This window comes from Cucurbita pepo, chromosome 9 (assembly GCF_057944985.1).
Source record: "Cucurbita pepo subsp. pepo isolate OVF chromosome 9, ASM5794498v1, whole genome shotgun sequence".
Taxonomy (NCBI): domain Eukaryota; kingdom Viridiplantae; phylum Streptophyta; class Magnoliopsida; order Cucurbitales; family Cucurbitaceae; genus Cucurbita; species Cucurbita pepo.
Genome location: NC_141806.1, coordinates 14,421,658 through 14,440,261, shown reverse-complemented (window position 1 = coordinate 14,440,261; position 18,604 = coordinate 14,421,658). Strand labels below are relative to the sequence as shown.

General features: G+C 38.8%; 3 protein-coding genes, 1 long non-coding RNA gene, 1 other non-coding gene and 1 pseudogene across 7 annotated transcripts; 5 read left to right on the top strand and 1 right to left on the bottom strand.

Annotated features, from left to right (window-relative positions):
• Nucleotides 1–830: 830 nt before the first annotated feature.
• LOC111801591 (protein SAR DEFICIENT 1) lies at nt 831–3,966 on the top strand. Its single transcript, XM_023685620.2, has 7 exons — nt 831–1,342; nt 1,417–1,492; nt 1,563–2,106; nt 2,522–2,682; nt 2,767–2,961; nt 3,521–3,620; nt 3,715–3,966. The coding sequence occupies exons 1-7, from the start codon at nt 1,257–1,259 to the stop codon at nt 3,858–3,860; spliced, it is 1,308 nt and encodes a 435-aa protein (XP_023541388.2). The 5' UTR covers nt 831–1,256; the 3' UTR covers nt 3,861–3,966.
• A 463-nt stretch (nt 3,967–4,429) lies between these two features.
• On the top strand, nt 4,430–9,351 carry LOC111801397 (kinesin-like protein NACK1). 3 transcript variants are annotated; one of them, XM_087126901.1, is made up of 15 exons: nt 4,430–4,589; nt 5,094–5,379; nt 5,477–5,566; nt 5,655–5,755; nt 5,840–5,956; nt 6,055–6,136; nt 6,216–6,283; nt 6,384–6,443; nt 6,526–6,650; nt 6,736–6,934; nt 7,022–7,132; nt 7,215–7,307; nt 7,404–8,360; nt 8,463–8,785; nt 8,886–9,351. In XM_087126901.1, exons 2-15 carry the CDS (start codon nt 5,142–5,144, stop codon nt 9,211–9,213), a joined length of 2,892 nt encoding a protein of 963 aa, XP_086983027.1. In that variant the 5' UTR covers nt 4,430–4,589; nt 5,094–5,141; the 3' UTR covers nt 9,214–9,351. The 3 variants fall into 3 exon arrangements, with proteins under 3 accessions (XP_086983027.1, XP_086983029.1, XP_086983028.1); XM_087126903.1 differs by having other exon boundaries at nt 5,048–5,379; XM_087126902.1 differs by having other exon boundaries at nt 5,042–5,379.
• Nucleotides 9,352–10,141: 790 nt separating this feature from the next.
• On the bottom strand, nt 10,142–10,739 carry LOC147791346 (non-specific lipid-transfer protein 2 pseudogene; annotated as a pseudogene).
• Nucleotides 10,740–13,467: 2,728 nt separating this feature from the next.
• Nucleotides 13,468–15,367, top strand: LOC111801561 (Reticulon family protein). Its single transcript, XM_023685589.2, has 5 exons — nt 13,468–13,628; nt 13,710–13,890; nt 13,962–14,103; nt 14,905–14,974; nt 15,085–15,367. The coding sequence occupies exons 1-5, from the start codon at nt 13,532–13,534 to the stop codon at nt 15,252–15,254; spliced, it is 660 nt and encodes a 219-aa protein (XP_023541357.2). The 5' UTR covers nt 13,468–13,531; the 3' UTR covers nt 15,255–15,367.
• A 1,447-nt stretch (nt 15,368–16,814) lies between these two features.
• LOC147791345 (uncharacterized) lies at nt 16,815–17,423 on the top strand. The gene is made up of 2 exons (XR_015422522.1): nt 16,815–17,093; nt 17,183–17,423. It is a non-coding gene; the product is annotated as an uncharacterized LOC147791345 (long non-coding RNA).
• TRNAL-CAG (transfer RNA leucine (anticodon CAG)) lies at nt 17,400–17,480 on the top strand. The gene has a single exon. It is a non-coding gene; the product is annotated as a tRNA-Leu (tRNA).
• Nucleotides 17,481–18,604: the final 1,124 nt, after the last annotated feature.

Below are 18,604 nucleotides of genomic sequence, written 5' to 3'. Positions count from 1 at the left end.
CTTTTTCTCTTCCAGGCTTAAAACGAAGAAACAATATCGATTGCAGTCATACTCTGACTATAGAACGTGTAATGGCCCAAAGCAGATATCGTCTTATTTGAGTTTTCCCTTATAGGTTTTCCCTCAAGATTTTTAAAGCTTATCTATGGAGAAGGCTTTCACATCTTTGTAAAGAATGTTTAGTTCTCTCTCCAACTGATATGAGATCTCACAATCCACCCCCTTGTAACCTAGCGTTCTCGCTGGCACACCGCTCGATGTCTGGTTCTGATACCATTTGTAACGGCACAAGCCCATCGCTAACCGATATTTTTAGACTTTCCCTTTCAAACTCCCCTCAAAATTTTTAAAACGTATATGTTAAATAGAGATTTCTACTGCAGGAGACAATTAGCTAAACAAGTCATTTGATGATGATTGCAATTACATCCACTAAATCAATAATCAACGCAGTTGCCGGACACTTCCCCGACGTTAGCGACTTTAAACACGGCGATCCTTGGCAACAAACGCTGCATGAATTACACTAACAACGAATGAGGTAAAGGCAATGGACATGGACAAGAGTGATGCCCTAAAGAAACCAAATCCGAAATGGTCAAAGTTTGAACGCGTTTGAGAAGGACAGGGTTGCAGAGATATAAAGTCCAACGGCGCGTGGAAAGAAGAGAGCCGCCGCAGACCCGACCCCTGCACTATTTTGTTTTGCTCATGACTTCACCTCGTCCAAACGCCGACACCATCATCCGAGCAATCAGCTACTGTTCTTAAACAAAGACCCACTAAACCACTCTTCTTTTTATATTCATTTGCTACAAACCCCCACTTGATTGCTTCTTTATCCCCAAAAAAACAGAGGAATCCCCACACAATCCTAAAACAACACGTAAATTCAACCATCCAAGTTATGGGTCATCATCTTCATTCGTTTACGATAGCTCTGTTTTTCGACAACTCTGTCCCCTGAAGCAGAGAAACTTCAAAGCAATTTCTCAGAGTAGATCTGTTCTTCATGATGGATTACGCGGTAAGCTTAATAATCATGAAACCAAATTCATTATCAAAGATTGAAAAGACACAGACAGTAGACTTCCGAGAGTTGAACTCGAAGTCTTCTGAATGTGAAACCAACCACCACTTTCTCAGCACTTTCCCAGAAACTTCCATTCAAACTTATCAAATTCACATCTTCATCCTATAAATTCATTACCCAATCTTCCAACTTCCAACTTGCACCTCCAAATCTCTCGAGTTCGATGGCGGCCAAGAGATTGTTCTGCGAAACAGAGTCCATTTTAACACCTCCTCTGGAGAAGAAACGCCCACGCCAAACCTTCGCGTCGTATGTGTTCATAACGGATCTTCAACTAACCAATTTGTTCCTTCTGATTCATGATTTGGAACTGATTTTCGCAGGATAATTGGGGAAGTCGTTATGGGGAATTCCTTGAGGCATCTTACCAAAGCATTGGAGCCATTGCTGAGACGAGTGGTACGAGTAATGTGTGGATGAATTGATTTAGGGTTTTTGTTTCGTTGGTGGCTAATTTTTGGTTCTTCAGGTCTGTGAGGAAGTTGATCGGAGTTTAATGCGGTATTCGAGGTCGTTAACGAGGGCTTCGTCGTTGAGGATTCAAGCTCTGGAGCCTTCCAGTTATCAATTGTATTTTGTGAATAACGTACCGTCGAAGATTTTCACCGGAAGTAAGATCACGGATGTGGAAAATCAGGCGCTGCGGATTGCCGTCGAGGACGGCGGCGGAGATCTGCCGTCGCTTATTTCTTCGTCTGTTAAAGTAGAAATTGTGGCGCTGAATGGCGATTTTCCTGGCGATAAACAGGACTGGACGGCGGATGAATTTAATGCTAACATTGTGAAAGAGCGGACTGGAAGGAGGCCGCTGCTTCACGGCGACATGAATGTAACTCTCCGGCACGGCGCTGCAACCATCGGAGATATTGAGTTCACGGACAACTCGTGCTGGATCAGGAGCAGGAAGTTCCGGCTTGGTGCCCGAATTGTTCCCGGGTCGGATCGTAATAAAAGCCCCCGGATCCGTGAAGCTATAAGCGAACCGTTTGTGGTCAATGATCACCGCGGTGAATGTGAGTCTTACCATCTCTTTTCTCAAATAAAATATTTTCTAAAATTAAAAATATTTTCTAAAATTAAAAATATTTCTTCTCCATATCTTTCTCCCATCCTCTTGGAAACTATAAAATTTTAATTAACACTAAAATTCAAAAAAGAAAAAAAAAAAAACCCTTATGGTAAATAGTTTTCAATTTTACCAATAATTTCTACCTTGATAAAATAATTTCACTATTTAGTCAAAAATTAATATTTTTATCATGGTGAAAAAATTAATATTTTTCAATTTTACTATTAAATTTTTGGTGGGTCAATTTGAAAAGGGTTTATTTTTTTTTGTTGTAAATCTTTTTATATATTTTCACGAAAAGAAATATTGAAATATTTATAAATCGTATTAAAGAACAGTATGTGTTTTGGTGATTGAAGTGTACAAAAAGCATTACCCACCAATGTTACACGACAAAGTATGGAGATTAGAAAAGATAGGAAAAGAAGGAGTGTTCCACAGGAGGCTAAACGAGCACAACATCAGAACAGTTCAAGAGTTCTTACAGTTCTTCACTGTGGACCAACAAAAGCTAAGAACGGTACAAACACAAATTCTCCTCGTACCCTTGTTCTTGTTGGATTCAAATCCAAATATTTTTCTAACATTACAAGGATGAATGAAGATCTTAGGCATGGGAATGTCGGAAAGAATGTGGGAAGCCACCACCAAACACGCTAAGACATGCGAGCTGGGACACAAACTCTATCTCTTTCGTGGCCACAATTTCACGCTTTTCTTGAACCCCATCTATCAAGTTGTTCAGGCTGTAATTGGTGGCCAAACTTATACATTCCCAGAGCTTCAAAATATTCACGAGGTACGTAATTTTCGGTTAGAAATCACGGCTCTCCATAATGGTCTGATATTGTTAACTTTTGGCATAAGTTTTAGTGGTTTTGATTTAGACTTTCTCAAAAGGCCTCGTACTTGTAAACCTATGATCATTCCCTAAAATTAGCCTATGGGCGTATGGAGCTCTCAAATAGCCTCTCTTTAATCGACTTTCTCTAGAGCCCTTGAACAAAATACACCATTTGTTTGACGCTTTAGTCACCTCTGACTACACCTTCAAGGCTCAAAATTCTTTCTTCGATATTTGAAGATTCTATTGTTATGGCTAAGTTTAGAGCATGACTCTGATACCATGTTAGAAATCACAACTCTCCACAATATTATGATATTGTCCACTTTGAGCATAAGCTCTCGTACCTTTGATTTGAGCTTCCCAACAGGCCTTGTAACATTCCTTTACTTGTAAACTCATGATGATTCTCTAAAACTAACAAATCTAGACTCACTCCCAACAATCCTCGAACATTTTCATATTTTTTTTATTCTTAAATTATATTATTTATTTATTTATTTTATAAATATAGGGAACCTTGAAGAATTTGAGGAAACAGGCATTTGATAACAGGCAATGGCTACAAGACATTGAAGGGAATTTAAGCGACAGTTTGTTACTATTAACGCAAGGTAAATTTTAATTAACTTTGGTTAAATTTTTTTATTTAAGTTGTGAAAAACAAATAATAAAAATAGTAAATTTTGTTGGGTTTTGGATTGATAGGGAATGAAGAAAGTGATTACAATAATGTAATGGAGAAATCGTTGATTATAAGTGGAGAAGTTGAAGGCAGAGATTGGGATTCAAATTCGGATCAAATTATTTCTGCAACATTTCAAGGCAATGCTCATTATAATTATTTCTCTTAATTACAACTAATTATCTCTTCTCCAAATTTGTTTTATTATTTTCATTTTAGTCAATATGTATAAATTTACAATTTAAAATAATGATCAAATCTCTCTGTTTACGGTCGCTGTCCTACTACTCTAAAAATACAATCGTAAGAATAAATATATTTATCATGGAATTATTTAAATGATGGGTAATGTGAGAAAATTTGAAATTTGATATTTTTTTTTTTGCTTTAATTAAAACGAAAATAGAAAAAAACAAGTTAATGTGAGATTGAAAGAGAAATAATAATGTAAGTTATGGGGGCGTTTTAGGAAAACAACTCTTTAATTTTGTCTTGTTGTGAGAATTATATGATATAAAAAGAAAAGCATATAATGAAAATACAAACGGTTACATCCTGAAACCGGGTCCCACTCATCTGGACCAATGTAATAATTAAATTAATATTTTATTTAGAGGGAAGAGAAAAATAAATAAATAAATAAAGAAAAAGAAAAACTAGCCGTTGCAGCCACTGGTTTCAAATCAATTGGTCCTACGCACAGAGACATAAACATAAGTTTTCATTTCGTAGAGAAAGATTGCTCTCTCTCTCTCTCTCTCTCTCTGTTTCTCTCAAATTCCTCTCCGAACCCTAATAAGGCAAGTTCGAAGCTCTCGAAGCTTTCTCTCTTCTGTCGCTGCCAATTTTACGGCCTCAGAGTGTGTTGGCCGTCGAAGTTGCGCCGCTCGGATTTTATGTAAGAGCAAACTACTCCTCCTTTTCTTCATTTTTAGATGATTTTTCACTCGAGAACTGGTTTGATTTTGTTTCTGTTACAATCGTTGTTGTATTTCTTCCATTTCGTTCAATTTAAGGTTTTGAAGTGCGTCCCTGAGGCGGAAGTTTCAATTTCCCCTCAAAAAGTGAAATGGTGCATCACCGAGTGTATAGGGTTTCTGAACATACGACCTGGTGTTGGAAATTTTTGGATTGGGCATTGTGCTCCAAAAGTGTTTAATGGTTTAGCTTGATATCTGGAGTCCTTAATTTTTTTTATTTATTGTGCTAGTGTAGTAGATAAAGAAAATACCTGGGCTGCAATGTGTTTGATTAAACTTCTTGTTGCTTTGAAGACTGGTTTTTCTTCACTTTAATTAATCTGACATTGAATTGTGTTTGGTTCTAATAATTTATTTCATGATCTTCAAGCTGCAGCAGATATTCTACGTCTAGGTCTCTAATCAATTCACTCCCTTCTCAGTTTTTTGGCCGGCTGTGAAGGAGAAGTAGCTAGATATTAACTATCACGATGACTATCAAAACTCCTGCAACGCCAGCGTCAAAAACAGAGAGGACGCCAGCATCAACACCTGGAGGACCTCGATCTAAGGAAGAGAAAATCGTTGTTACGGTGCGGTTAAGGCCTCTGAATAAAAAGGAGCAGCAAGCGAAAGATCAAATGGCATGGGAGTGCATTGATGATACTACGATTGTGTACAAACCTCAGCCTCAGGAACGTCAAACTCAACCGTCCTCCTTTGCATTTGGTACTAATGGCATCCGGTCATTGAGTTTTCATGTCATTTTCTTTATTTCTTTCCCAAATACTCGATCTGCCATTACAATCCATATTTGTTATTGCAGATAAAGTTTTCGGTCCCGCTTCTTTGACTGAGGCAGTATATGAGGAAGGAGTAAAGAATGTTGCCTTATCTTCTCTGATGGGCATCAATGGTAGTTTCAAAACTCATCAATTCAATTTTATATCACTTAAGTTAGGTTATTGTCCACTCAAATGATTATATATTGATTTATGTTGCAGCCACCATATTCGCATATGGGCAAACTAGCAGTGGGAAAACATTTACAATGAGGGGGATAACCGAGAAGGCTGTTAATGATATCTACAGACATATTAGCAATGTAAATTTCTACTGTTTTGAACTGAATTATTTTCTGCTACTATTTCTCACCTTAATTAATAACCATCCTTTGATTATTTTACAGACACCTGAGCGAGATTTTACAATAAGAATTTCAGGACTCGAAATATACAATGAGAATGTTAGGGATCTATTGAATACCGAATCAGGTCGTAATCTAAAGCTTCTTGACGATCCTGAGGTACTATTCATAATTACATGTGTAAGGGTTAAAGGAATCATGTTCCATTGTGTGAATTTTGATAACAATTAACTGAAATTGTGATTTTCTTCATGCAGAAAGGTACAATGGTTGAGAAATTAGTAGAGGAAACGGCAAATGATGATCGACATTTGAGACAATTGATTAGTATCTGCGAGGGTAAGAACTGATCACTTGAAGTTAATTCAATGTCCTCCAGAGTACACTGCTTTAACATTAATTCAATTTTACTTTGTAGCACAAAGACAAGTTGGTGAAACTGCCTTAAATGATCATAGCTCCCGGTCACACCAGATAATAAGACTGGTTAGTTTTGAGGAAATTGTTCACCCTTGATACCCTTACCTCAAAGGTATTCTATTTCAACTTTTGGATGTACCATAAGTTCTTTTGATTGTGTATACAGACAATTCAAAGTACCCTACGAGAGACTTCAGATTGCGTGAGGACTTTTGTGGCAAGCTTGGTAGGACAAATTTTTTTTTATATGCAATCTTGTACTTTTATATGAACTTTTTCTTGGGCTTACTAGTTCCAATATTGTGCAGAACTTTGTTGATCTAGCTGGAAGTGAGAGAGCTTCACAGACACATGCTGATGGTGCTAGGCTAAGAGAAGGCTGCCATATTAATCTTAGTTTGATGACACTCACAACTGTGATCAGAAAGCTAAGGTCAGAATCTGTTTCATGAAAGCAATAACATTCATTGTATCTGAAATTTTTATGCAGATCTGAAGTTTTCTGTTTATTGTTGCAGTCAAGGAAAGAGAAGTGGTCATATACCTTACAGAGACTCAAAGCTCACCCGCATATTGCAGCATTCACTTGGTGGAAATGCTCGAACCGCGATTATATGCACACTGAGTCCAGCCCTGACTCATGTTGAACAATCGCGGAACACTTTGTACTTTGCCACCCGGGCGAAGGAAGTGACTAATAACGCCCAAGTTAATATGGTAAGAACTAAATTTATCATCATCACACTTGTAATTGTGATGCAAACGGAACTCCTTTGTAACTTCTGATTTGAAAATCTTGGACAGGTTGTATCGGACAAGCAATTGGTTAAACACTTACAGAAGGAAGTTGCTAGGCTAGAAGCAGAACTGCGCACTCCTGATCCGAAAAGGGAAAAAGATTTAAAAATCCAGCAGGTAGCTTACATTTCAGTTTGATAATTTGTCGACACGAAATTCAATGAATCAACTCGAACTTAATATTTGATTAAAAATCCAGATGGAAATGGAGATTGAAGAATTAAAACGACAAAGAGACCTTGCACAATCTCAGGTTGATGAGCTCCGCAGAAAACTTGAGGTGGATCAGCAGGTTTCTCTCCCTCCCTCCTCTCATCTTATACTCACTCACAAAAATCCTACATGTTCCTTGAGATCAGAAAATAAAAACATCCATCTTTATTTTCAGGGTTCTAAACCAATTGAATCTGCCCGTCCTCCAGTGAAGAAGTGCTTGTCCTTTACTGGTACATTGCCTCAGAAACTCGATGGCGGCAAGGACCTTGGCCGTGGTATGATATTAAGGCAGTCGATGATGAGACAATCGTCTACCGCTCCTTTCACACTCATGCATGAAATTCGCAAGTTGGAACATCTCCAGGAGCAGCTTGGGAAGGAAGCCAATAAAGCCCTCGAAGTACTGCAAAAGGAGGTGGCTTGTCACAGACTGGGGAACCAAGATGCAGCAGAAACTATTGCCAAGCTGCAGGCTGAAATTGGAGAAATGAGATCAGTCCGTTCAGAATCAAAAGAGGTCGAGGTTGGGAGCGTTATTGCTACTAACCAGAGTGTAGGTGCTAATCTTAAGGAAGAGATAACACGGCTTCATTCTCAAGGTAGCACCATTGCAGATCTAGAGGAGCAACTTGAAAATGTTCAGAAGTCCATTGACAAGTTGGTAATGTCTCTACCGAGCAATTATCAGCAGTTAATGAGCAGTGAATCAACAACCCCCAAACAAAAAAGTTATACCAAAAAGAAGACGTTGCTTCCTTTGGCCTTAAGTAATGTCGCCAACCGGCAAAACTTTTTAAGATCACCTTGCTCACCTTCAACAACTTCGCAGCAAGTACTGGAGTCCGATATCGAAAATAGAGCTCCTGAGAATGATGATGTCTTCTCACCTGAGACTCTACTCGAGTCCGAGAAAGAGACTCCAACAAAGTCAAGTGAAGAAGGTGGAGATATCTCCTCAAAGGAGAGCACTCCATGTTATCGAAGATCAAGTTCTGTGAACATGAAGAAGATGCAAAAGATGTTCCAAAATGCTGCAGAAGAAAACGTAAGAAGCATTAGAGCATACGTGACAGAATTGAAAGAACGTGTGGCTAAATTGCAGTACCAGAAACAGCTACTTGTTTGTCAGGTGTACTAATGTTTCTGTTTGGATTTCTTCTATATAACTTTTTGTTTTTCCACATCACCACTAAGCTTGCATGTACTGTTTTTCCTTGTTGTCTGTGTATAGGTCCTTGAGCTGGAAGCAAACGAAGCAGCTGGGAACAAATTAGATTGTGATGAGAACACATTTGAACCGGAGGATGAGCAAGTTCCATGGCATATAACTTTCAGGGAGCAAAGACAGCAGATCATTGAGTTATGGGATGCTTGCTACGTCTCCATTATTCACAGATCTCAATTCTACTTGCTATTCAAGGGCGACCCGGCTGATCAGATCTACCTGGAAGTCGAGATGAGGCGCTTAACATGGCTGGAGGATCACTTAGCAGAAGGTGGCAATGCTAGTCCAGCTCACGCTGGAGACGAGCCATCGATCTCTCGCTCCTCAAGGTTTATTCTCTTTCTCTTTCTCTTCTCTCCACTAATGCCTGTAATGCTGCTGATCAATCAATTGGAATATGCTGATCAATGTTGTTTCTTTTTTATGTAGTATGAGGGCGTTGAGACGTGAAAGAGAGTTTCTTGCAAAGAGATTAACCTCACGTTTGACAGCAGAAGAAAGAGATGCATTGTACATGAAATGGGAAGTACCACTTGAAGGGAAACAGAGGAAAATCCAGTTTGTAAACAAGCTTTGGACAAATCCTCACGACCCTAAGCATATTCAACAGAGTGCAGAGATTGTGGCAAAGCTTGTAGGGTTCTGTGAAGGAGGCAACGTGTCCAGAGAGATGTTTGAACTCAATTTTGCTGCTCCATCCGACAAAAGACCATGGATCATGGGATGGAACCAAATTTCAAACCTACTTAATTTGTGAAAATTCCTTCTTTTTTTACCTCTCATTCCTTTTGTATATCTTAATTCATTTTGGAGTTTTCCCTCCATAATTCCTATTATTATTGTGTCTGATTCGACACAAGATTTATCTTTTCCAATCATTAATTCTAATCCAAGTCTGCTTGATTTGTAACGATCCCAACTTATTATACCCCGCATCGAACGCCTGTTATTGCGAACATGCATATATAAACATTTGAAGACAAGCAGAAACATAGTTTGCTAAACTAATCAAAGAACGTAATGTTTGAAAAAGAGGAAGGACCTTAAGGCAAGACCTTGGTTTATCACCATATCTATAGTCTCGCTAGATCGAACGACATCGATACATGTTTCGTAAGTAATCAGTAAGTAGTCTCACTCACTTAAAAGACGTATTAAACTCATATCTATAAAAATGGACTCCATTGAAACTCCGCCACTAACCGGTCACAAGAACGTCCGTCGATTGAATGAACACAAAGGACGGTGGAGGGTTGGACATGAGGGTAATCGAGAAGGAAGAGAGAATTGACGAGAGAGAAGAGATCGGACGAAAAAGATGAGAGATCTAGTAGCCAGGCTGAGCCGAGCCGAGCCGAGCCTAGCTGCCAAACTTGATAAAGAGAGTGACATGGTCAGGTCCCTCTGTGAGATCCCACATCGACTGGAGAGGAGAACGAATCATTCTTTATAAGGGTGTGGAGATCTCTCCTTAACAAACACGTTTTAAAAACCTTGAGGGAAAGCCCAAAGAAGACAATATCTACTAGCGGTGGGTTTGGACCATTACACTCTCGTTCTGCATCCACACGGGTGTGATAATACCAAATATTAGTCTGCTGTAATAATTATCAGTTTTTGAGGCTCACTCTCCTGATCATACACATGTTCACAATATAGTTTGAACTAAGAAGGGGGTGAGAAGATTTGTTCCAAGAAGCTGATATCTATTACAGACAATCATATGAGAAGAACTTGAGCTAACACAAGAAAATGGGATGTCATAGGAGCCATGACCCAACACATTCACTACCTGACACACTGAATTCACACACACACACACGCACATAGATTATGTTTTTAGGTGGTAATCAAGCACATAATAAAGGACGCAAGACAGTAGAAATGAAAGATGTTTAAAAGTCCCTTGATGAGGAAAGGCTCTAGCACTTGGGAAATGGAGTTCCACAAGTGTTAGCAACTCTCCTGGCATTGGGAGAGTCCACAAACTTCTTTAAAGTGGGGTTCTGCATGTACTTGCAGAGGCAGGGCTTCTGTTCCTTAATCTTAGAGCAGCAGAGCTTGGAAGGTGGAACTGAAGATGTTATTGCACTCACGCAGGAACTCAGCTGCACTGGACTGCATGTCACTGCCACTGACACCTCCATCATCATAAACATTACCATCATGCTTACTGCAATCTGTGATGCCTTCATTTCCCTCAATGGATACTTCAACTTTACAAGTGTTTGGCTTAGAGAGAGAGAGATATATGAGGAATGTTGGGTGAAAATGGCTTGAGTTGCTTCTCAATTTATAGCCTCCAGAATGGTCTTCCTGTAATTTCAGCTACTTTGAAAATCTCAGTACAAAAGGACAAATAGTGGCATCTAAAGTCGCATCTCATCTTGTTGTTTTTTATTTTCAAAAATACAGTCCACACTTTATGATGTCATTCTAAGTCTCGGGATGTTATCGGCCTGCACTGCTCGCTCGAGAATCGACCTGTAACAGCTCAAGCCCACTGTTAACAAATATTGTCCACTTTAGCCCGTTATGTATCGTCATCAGCCTCACGGTTTTAAAACATGTCTATTAGGGAGAGGTTTCCACACCCTCATAAGGAATGCTTTGTTCTGACCAATTAGTCAACTTTATAATTGGGACACCTCGAACATCTATCCATCAAGGCACTATCAAGGCATGAACTCTATATACCAACCTCCGATTCAAGAGTAAGAGCACAATGTAGACACGCCCTTACCGTCCAACACTGTCCTCGAAAATCCAAGATACTCATCTTATCATTCTCGCCTACATCATGACATACATGTAACATGGGGTAGCTCACTTAGGCCACTGACCCGGATGTGGTGTTCGTAGATTGGGAAACCTTCTAGACATTGAATGAGTTTTCGATGTACGAAAGGTGATCCCCTAATGATTATCAAACAATTTTTATCCCTGTGTTTCTGTTTTGGCTATTGTTTTGGCTTCTGCTTTTTGCGTTTAAATCATTGCCTTTAAATCATTGTAATGGGGCTGTGGTTTCTTTCGGTGAGGTTGATGGGAATCATTGTTACATCTTCATCCATACGAATAGTGTTCTTCTCATTGAGCACTCACATGGATTGCCATCATTCAATACACCTCCTTTTCCAAATTCACCATCACCTTTGTTTTTTTACCCCTTTTTTTTAGTCTTGAGAGATCCTATTCCCCATCAAAATTACTCAAAGTAATCCAAAGTTGAGAGATTCGATAAAACTGTTTAAAAAGGATTTACATATGCGGGAAAAGAATTTGAAGCTACGACACACATGAGACAGTAGGACTATTTAAACTATGCTCGGAGTCTCGTATTTCGCCATCAACCTCAAAGCATCTGTTGTTAGTGAAAGGTTTCCACACCCTTATAAAGATTTGTTCTCGTGTGGATGAAAACGCAGGTGGAAGTGATGGCATGGCATTGGGGGATGATTTGGTTAGAATGATTAAATGGGGCCTTGAAAATCATGATAGGTTGCCTCCTTTACATGTTCTAACAATTATTATTATCGCACTAACACTAAGCATGCTCCCAATTCTCCACTTTAATTCTTTCCTTTTTTCTTTTTAACATTTCCCATTTCTATAATACTATAAATATTACTTCTACTTTTTACTCATTTCAAATGTTTTGTTATATAATAGCTTAAGTACACCGCTAGCAGATATCGTTCGCTTTTGCCTTTTACGTATCGTCATCAGCCTTACGGTTTTAAAACGTATTTGCTAGGGAGAGGTTTCCACACCTTTATAAGGAATGTTTTGTTCCCCTCTCCAACCGACATGGGATCTCACAATCCACCCCCTTGGGGCCCAGCATCCTTGCTGGCACACCGCTCGGTGTTTGGCTCTGATACCATTTGTAACAGCCCAAGTCCAGCGCTAGCAGATATTGTTTTCTTTGGCCCGTTACGTATCGTCGTCAGTCTCACAATTTTAAAACACGTCTTTTGGGGAGAGGTTTTCACACCCTTATAAAGAATGTTTTGTTCCCCTCTCCAACCGACATGGGATCTCACAATCCACCCCCTTGGGGCCCAGCGTCCTCGATGGCACACCATCCGGTGTTTGGCTTTGATATCATTTGTAACAGCTCAAGCCCATCGCTAGCAGATATTGTCTGCTTTGGCCCGTTACGTATCATCGTTAGCCTTACATATGGAGAAGTTTCCACACCCTTCTCTCCAACCGATGTGGAATCTCACAGGTTACCATTGTAATTCTCTCTATGAAGAATTCGAATATCATCTTAGTTCACTCATGTATCATTTCTTTACTCAGGTGTCACTACTCACCAATTTTCATTTTGATTCATCCTTAAACCACATCATATAGAAGAGATTATGCTTTACTACCATTTGTAACGCCACCTGCTCATTATTCATATCTAGAATTTAAAAGTCATTTTCGAACTTGATAGTTTCGACATTCTCGAAAATTCTCTGTGACATGACCATTTTACTTATATTTAATAATTTATAAGAGTGAAGACTATCCACTCAAACCAACACGAGTCCTTTTAATATGATTTGTCATCACTCATATATTTCCTATGATAACTTTCAAGAGCGCATCCAATATAAGATTACTTCAAACTAGGCATAATCGACTCTGAAGTTCTTTTGATTGAGTCACCGAAAAGGAAAGTGGTACCGAGACCAAACTTTTGGGCTTAGACTTACCTGAGATTGTAAGTTTGGATTACTTACATTTGGGCCAATCCTTTTTGGTGATCTGAAGCCAAATTAGTGGCGGCTATGCAAAACTGCGACAATGATTTTGTAAGAACATGTTACAGAACAAGAACCTAAGAAACAAGGCTGTCGTGTTTAACAAAAATAGGATGAGCAACTGCCTTTCTTGTAGTGGCGGCTATGCAAAAGGAAAGACACGCCCACACACCCATATCCCACAAGCCATTCCTTCCTTTAACTTAGCTTTCTTTACCATCAAGCTTAGAACCCTTATTCCTTTCATATACACCAAACTTTGAGCTACTTCCCAACCCTCTTACTTCACCTGTCACCCAATCTCTGACCTTCTACATCATGTCGACCTACACCGACACCGACGATGATTCGGCAGCTCCATCAAAGCTCTTCGGACGCCGCCGCCCCGTCCATGAAATTCTCGGAGGGGGAAAAGGTAAAAGCTAATTCCCTCTAAAGTCTCGTTTAATAACTATTTGATTTGCTTTGAAATCAGCTTCTTCGATTGTGAATGCAGTCGCCGACATCTTGTTATGGAGAGACTCGAAGATGTCGGGTGCATTGCTGTTGGGGATGACAACGTTGTGGTTTCTGTTCGAGGTCGTTGAATATAAATTTGTGACCCTTGTCTGCCACCTCTCTATCACCTCCATGCTCATCTTCTTCATTTGGTGCACTGGAGCTGAAATCTTCAAATGGTATTATCAATACCAACTTTAGTGGTTTGTTTGATCATATTTGTTCATAAACTTGAGTCAATGATATTCAGGAACCCTCCTCGGTTGCCTGAAGTGATATTAAAAGACTCAGCATTCAAAGAAGTTGCATCCACTTTCCATAGAAGAATCAACCAGTTCTTATCAAAGATTTTCGACATAGCTTATGGGAAAGATCTTCCCCTCTTCTTTCTGGTATATATTCATACATCTTTTACACCTTAATACTCAAAATATTCAGGTTGGCTAATTAATGGGATGATCATGGATTTATAAGTAAGGAATACATCTGTGAGATCCCACCTCAGTTGAAGAGGGACACGAAGCATTCCTTATAAGGATGTGAAAACCTCTTCCTAGCTGACATGTTTTAACACTGTGAGGCTAACGGTGATAAGTAACGGGTCAAAGCGGACAATATCTGCTAGTTGTGAGCTTAGGCTATTACAACATCTCCATGGTATGATGCCTTTTGGAAAAACCAAAAGTAAAGCCACGAAAGCTTATACTCAAAGTGAACAATATCATACCATTGTGGAGGGTCGTGGTTCCTAACATCTTTGTCCTCTCTCATTCCTATATAAGGGAGAAAATCTTGTTGTTCCCCAAAGAGGGTAGACACGAGACAGTGTGCCAGTAAGGACGATGACCTCAAAAGGGTGGATTTGGTGGAGGTCCCACATCGATTGGAGAAAAGAACGAGTGCCAACGAGGATGCTGGGCCCCGAAGGGGGTGGATTGTGATGTCCCACATTGGTTGGGGAGGAGAACAAAACACCCTTTATAAAGTTGTAGAAACTTCTCCGTAGCAACGTGTTTTAAAGCCTTGAGGGAAAGCCTGGAGAGGACAATATCGGCTAGAAATGGACATAAGCCCTTACACATTTCTATATAACGGGGAAAATCTCTCTCCATTTTCTCTTGAACCGTTCGGGACCTCGGCCCCGCCGGTTAAACGGCAACGGAAACTAATTAAGTTGAAATGCTGATTTTCAGGCAATTGTGTCTCTATATCTTTTGTCAGTGATTGGATCGTATGTGAGCTTCCTGAATCTTGTTTATTTCGGTAAGGAAGAACTGATTCTCACTCAAAGCATCATTAAAGAATGTTTGACCAAAATTAAAGCAACTTTTGATGGTGTTTTGTTTTGTGTTTGTGTTTGTTAAATGATGAAGGGTTTGTGGCGTTGGAAACTCTGCCATTTCTGTACGTGAAGTATGAAGAAGAGGTTGATCATTTGGCTGGGAAGGCCATTTATCACACCAAGAAATCTTACAGAAATTTCGACGCCAAGTTCCTCAACAAGATCCCCAGAGGACCTGTTAAGGACAAGAAACTCAGATAAGGCGATGCATAATTTGGATTCATGAATGCATTTCTTATTCTAAATAACGGGTTTTAATGTAATAAATTGCCTCTAGAAAGGTACATAAATGAATCGATATTGTATTTGAATGAGGGTGATTGCTACGATATGAAATTATGGTCAGAAAAAACATAAATGGATACTTACTAACTATATTAACGAGGTACATCATCTGATTCGATCATCAAAACTTCAAAAGTTGTTGTAGCTAAAATGCTCGTAGTTGGATCTTGGGTTGGGTCGATTAGTCCGCCTATGGTAAGCATCGGTTGGCTCGATTCTTTCTGTCGGTGATGCGCTCCTAACTTTAACTGGTCGGTGTCGTGCCTTGAACGCTATTACTAAGTTTTCAAGAGTAGAGGAGATTAATGAAGAAAATTATGGGCTTGTAAGGGTAGATTTGTAATTTCACATGGAGGTTGAATTGGGTTAGTAATGGCCTAAGTTGGGTGGGTCAAAGGCTTAAATTTTTTAATTCATACCAATATTTTAGTGCAATTATTGAAACATCATTGATTCAAAACATAGGACCAATAAATATTGTTTCCTTAATCTCTTCCTACTTTTTATGCATACTCCTTTTACTTTATTCTTAAAACAATTTTTTTTAAGCATACAATTTGGACTTGTTTAACGATACTTTGAATTTTCAAGTATAGGAGTAGATGAATAAACCGAGACTATATATGAATGAGAACGATCATGAAGATAAGATGATTAAACATAAAGGATCCTTCAGTGTTGGTGTATGAGATAGTTTTCACTCATAGAAGCGAACAGTAAGTAACATGACTATGTCACAAAAGAATATCGGATCCTTCAGATGTCTAATCCTGATTCAAATCTTGGTCATTGGAGCGTTGAATCTAATCTAAATTATAATTTGATCGAACAAATATATATAAAAAAAGAAAAGTAAAAGATTTTTAAAATTTCCCAGAAAAGTAAGCTAAATTATTGTTTGGAATATAATGATGGGTTGCTTTATGTGTGTTGGATGATGGAAGTCCCACATCGACTAATTTAGGGAATGATCATGGGTTTATAAGTGAGGAATACTAACTCCATTGGTATGAGGCCTTTTGGGGAAACCCAAAGCAAAGCCATGAGAGCTTATGCTCAAAGTGGACAATATCATACCATTGTGGAGAGTCGTGTTCGTCTAACATGGTATCAGAGCCATGCCCTAAACTTAGTCGTGCCAATAAATTGGTAAATCCTCAAATCCTCAAATATCGAACAAAGAACTCCTAAAGAAAAGGAGTCAAGCCCCTCCTCGAAGGCAGTCAAAAATGACTAAGACTCCAAAGGAGTCGAGCCTCGGTTAAGGGGAGGCGCACTTTGTTCGAGGGGAGGTGTTGGATGATGGAAGTCCCACATCGACTAATTTAGGGAATGATCATGGGTTTATAAGTGAGGAATACTAACTCCATTGGTATGAGGCCTTTTGGGGAAACCCAAAGCAAAGCCATGAGAGCTTATGCTCAAAGTGGACAATATCATACCATTGTGGAGAGTCGTGTTCGTCTAACAATGTGTATGGTATTGGTTTGCAATGAAGAGTGGGATGATAATGCACAAAAAAAAGACACAACCATGAACCATCCACTACCCTCATTTTACACTCCAAATTCTCACATTTTTGCCTCCCAAAAGCGTTGCTCCAAATCAAATTTGAGTTTTGAGCACTATAAAGCCACCCCAATGGAGGATCAACAACAACTTAACTGGCTTCAAAGAAAACAGAGAGAGAGGTTGCAGAAATGGCCAGACTGATCGGAGAGATTGGCAGCGTTAATGGAAGTTTTCGCCTCTCCGGTGACATTTCTTGCCTCTTCTTGGCGGCTCTGTTTACACTCTGTATTATCTCCCTTATAACTTTCTCTTGCTCCGATGGCATCTCAAAGGAGAGGAATTCCACGGCGGACGTTGAGCTGTACGGCGGCGGTTGCGCCGCCGGGTGTGGTGCTTGAACAATAGAGAATTGATGAATTTCACAGGCAACAAATAATTACGTGTCGGATTTTATGAAAAGCGACGAGAGAGAAACAGAGCTTGTCGGATACTGACGTCATTTTTGTAAGATTAATGTAGTTGATGGTCTATAGAATTAACGTGACAAAAGTCAAGATGGCCGAGTTGGTCTAAGGCGCCAGTTTCAGGTACTGGTCCGAAAGGGCATGGGTTCGAATCCCATTCTTGACATTTCATTTTTCATTCCACTTTTCTACCCAATATATAAAAAGTCGGCTACTGTATAATGGGCTCAGGCCCATTCAGTTCAGGTGAAATTGGGCCACTCTGGCCCATAAAATTCTTCATTTATTATTATTATTTTTTTGCTAAAATCATAAATTTTACGTGTCATTTAACCAATTTTCACCATTTTTATATTTTAAATTATTTATTTAAAAAAAATTAATGAATAGTTTTGATTTTTCTAAATAATTTCTATTTTAATACATTTTCAAATTATTACTAAAATACTCCAAAGTGCATTGACAATTTTTAGCAGCAAATAATATTTGGATTTAAATAATCAGAATATAAAGTATGTTCTTTATCAAATAATATTGAATAACCATCTTGGTATAATGAATCAATTAATTAATTAAGATTAATAAAAAGTGTTTTTAGTTAAAAAGTAATATTAAAAAATAATAGGGATAATTCCCTTATTTGCGTTCCGACATGAACAAAAGCCTAACAACCAAACAATGGCTTCGAGTCCATAAAACAATTCATTTTGTCTCCAAATTTCGGGGTCGCCATAATTTCTGTTTTTTTTTTTTTTTTTTTTTTCTTTTGGTATTTGTGAAAGCTTTACCTTCCCAATGCAAACTCATTATATTTTAGTTGTCGTATCTTATATCGCTAGCTTTTGTCTCGTGAATTAAAAAAAAGATGGTTCCATACAGTACAAGACATCTCTTCTTGGACATTGTCATTTCGAGTAAATTCGTCATTTGACTTATTCAAATATGTGAGATAGGAAAATGAAGTATTCTTTATAAGGGCATGGAAACATCTCCCGTATTTTAAAACCTTTAGTAGAAGCAGAAAAAGCTCAAATAGGACAATATCTACTAGTAGTGCGCTTGGACTGTTACAAATGATTTTAGAGCTATGACACTCGGCAGTGTGCCAGCAAGAACACTGACTCCCAAGAAGAGTGGATTATGATATCCCACATTGGTTAGAGAGAGAAATTAAATATCTTTATAAAGGTGTGGAAACCTTTACTACGGTGGGTTTTAAAACCTTGAACAAAAGCCTAAAAAGGAAGGTCTAAATAGAACAATATCGGCTAGTGGTGGGCTTGAGCTGTT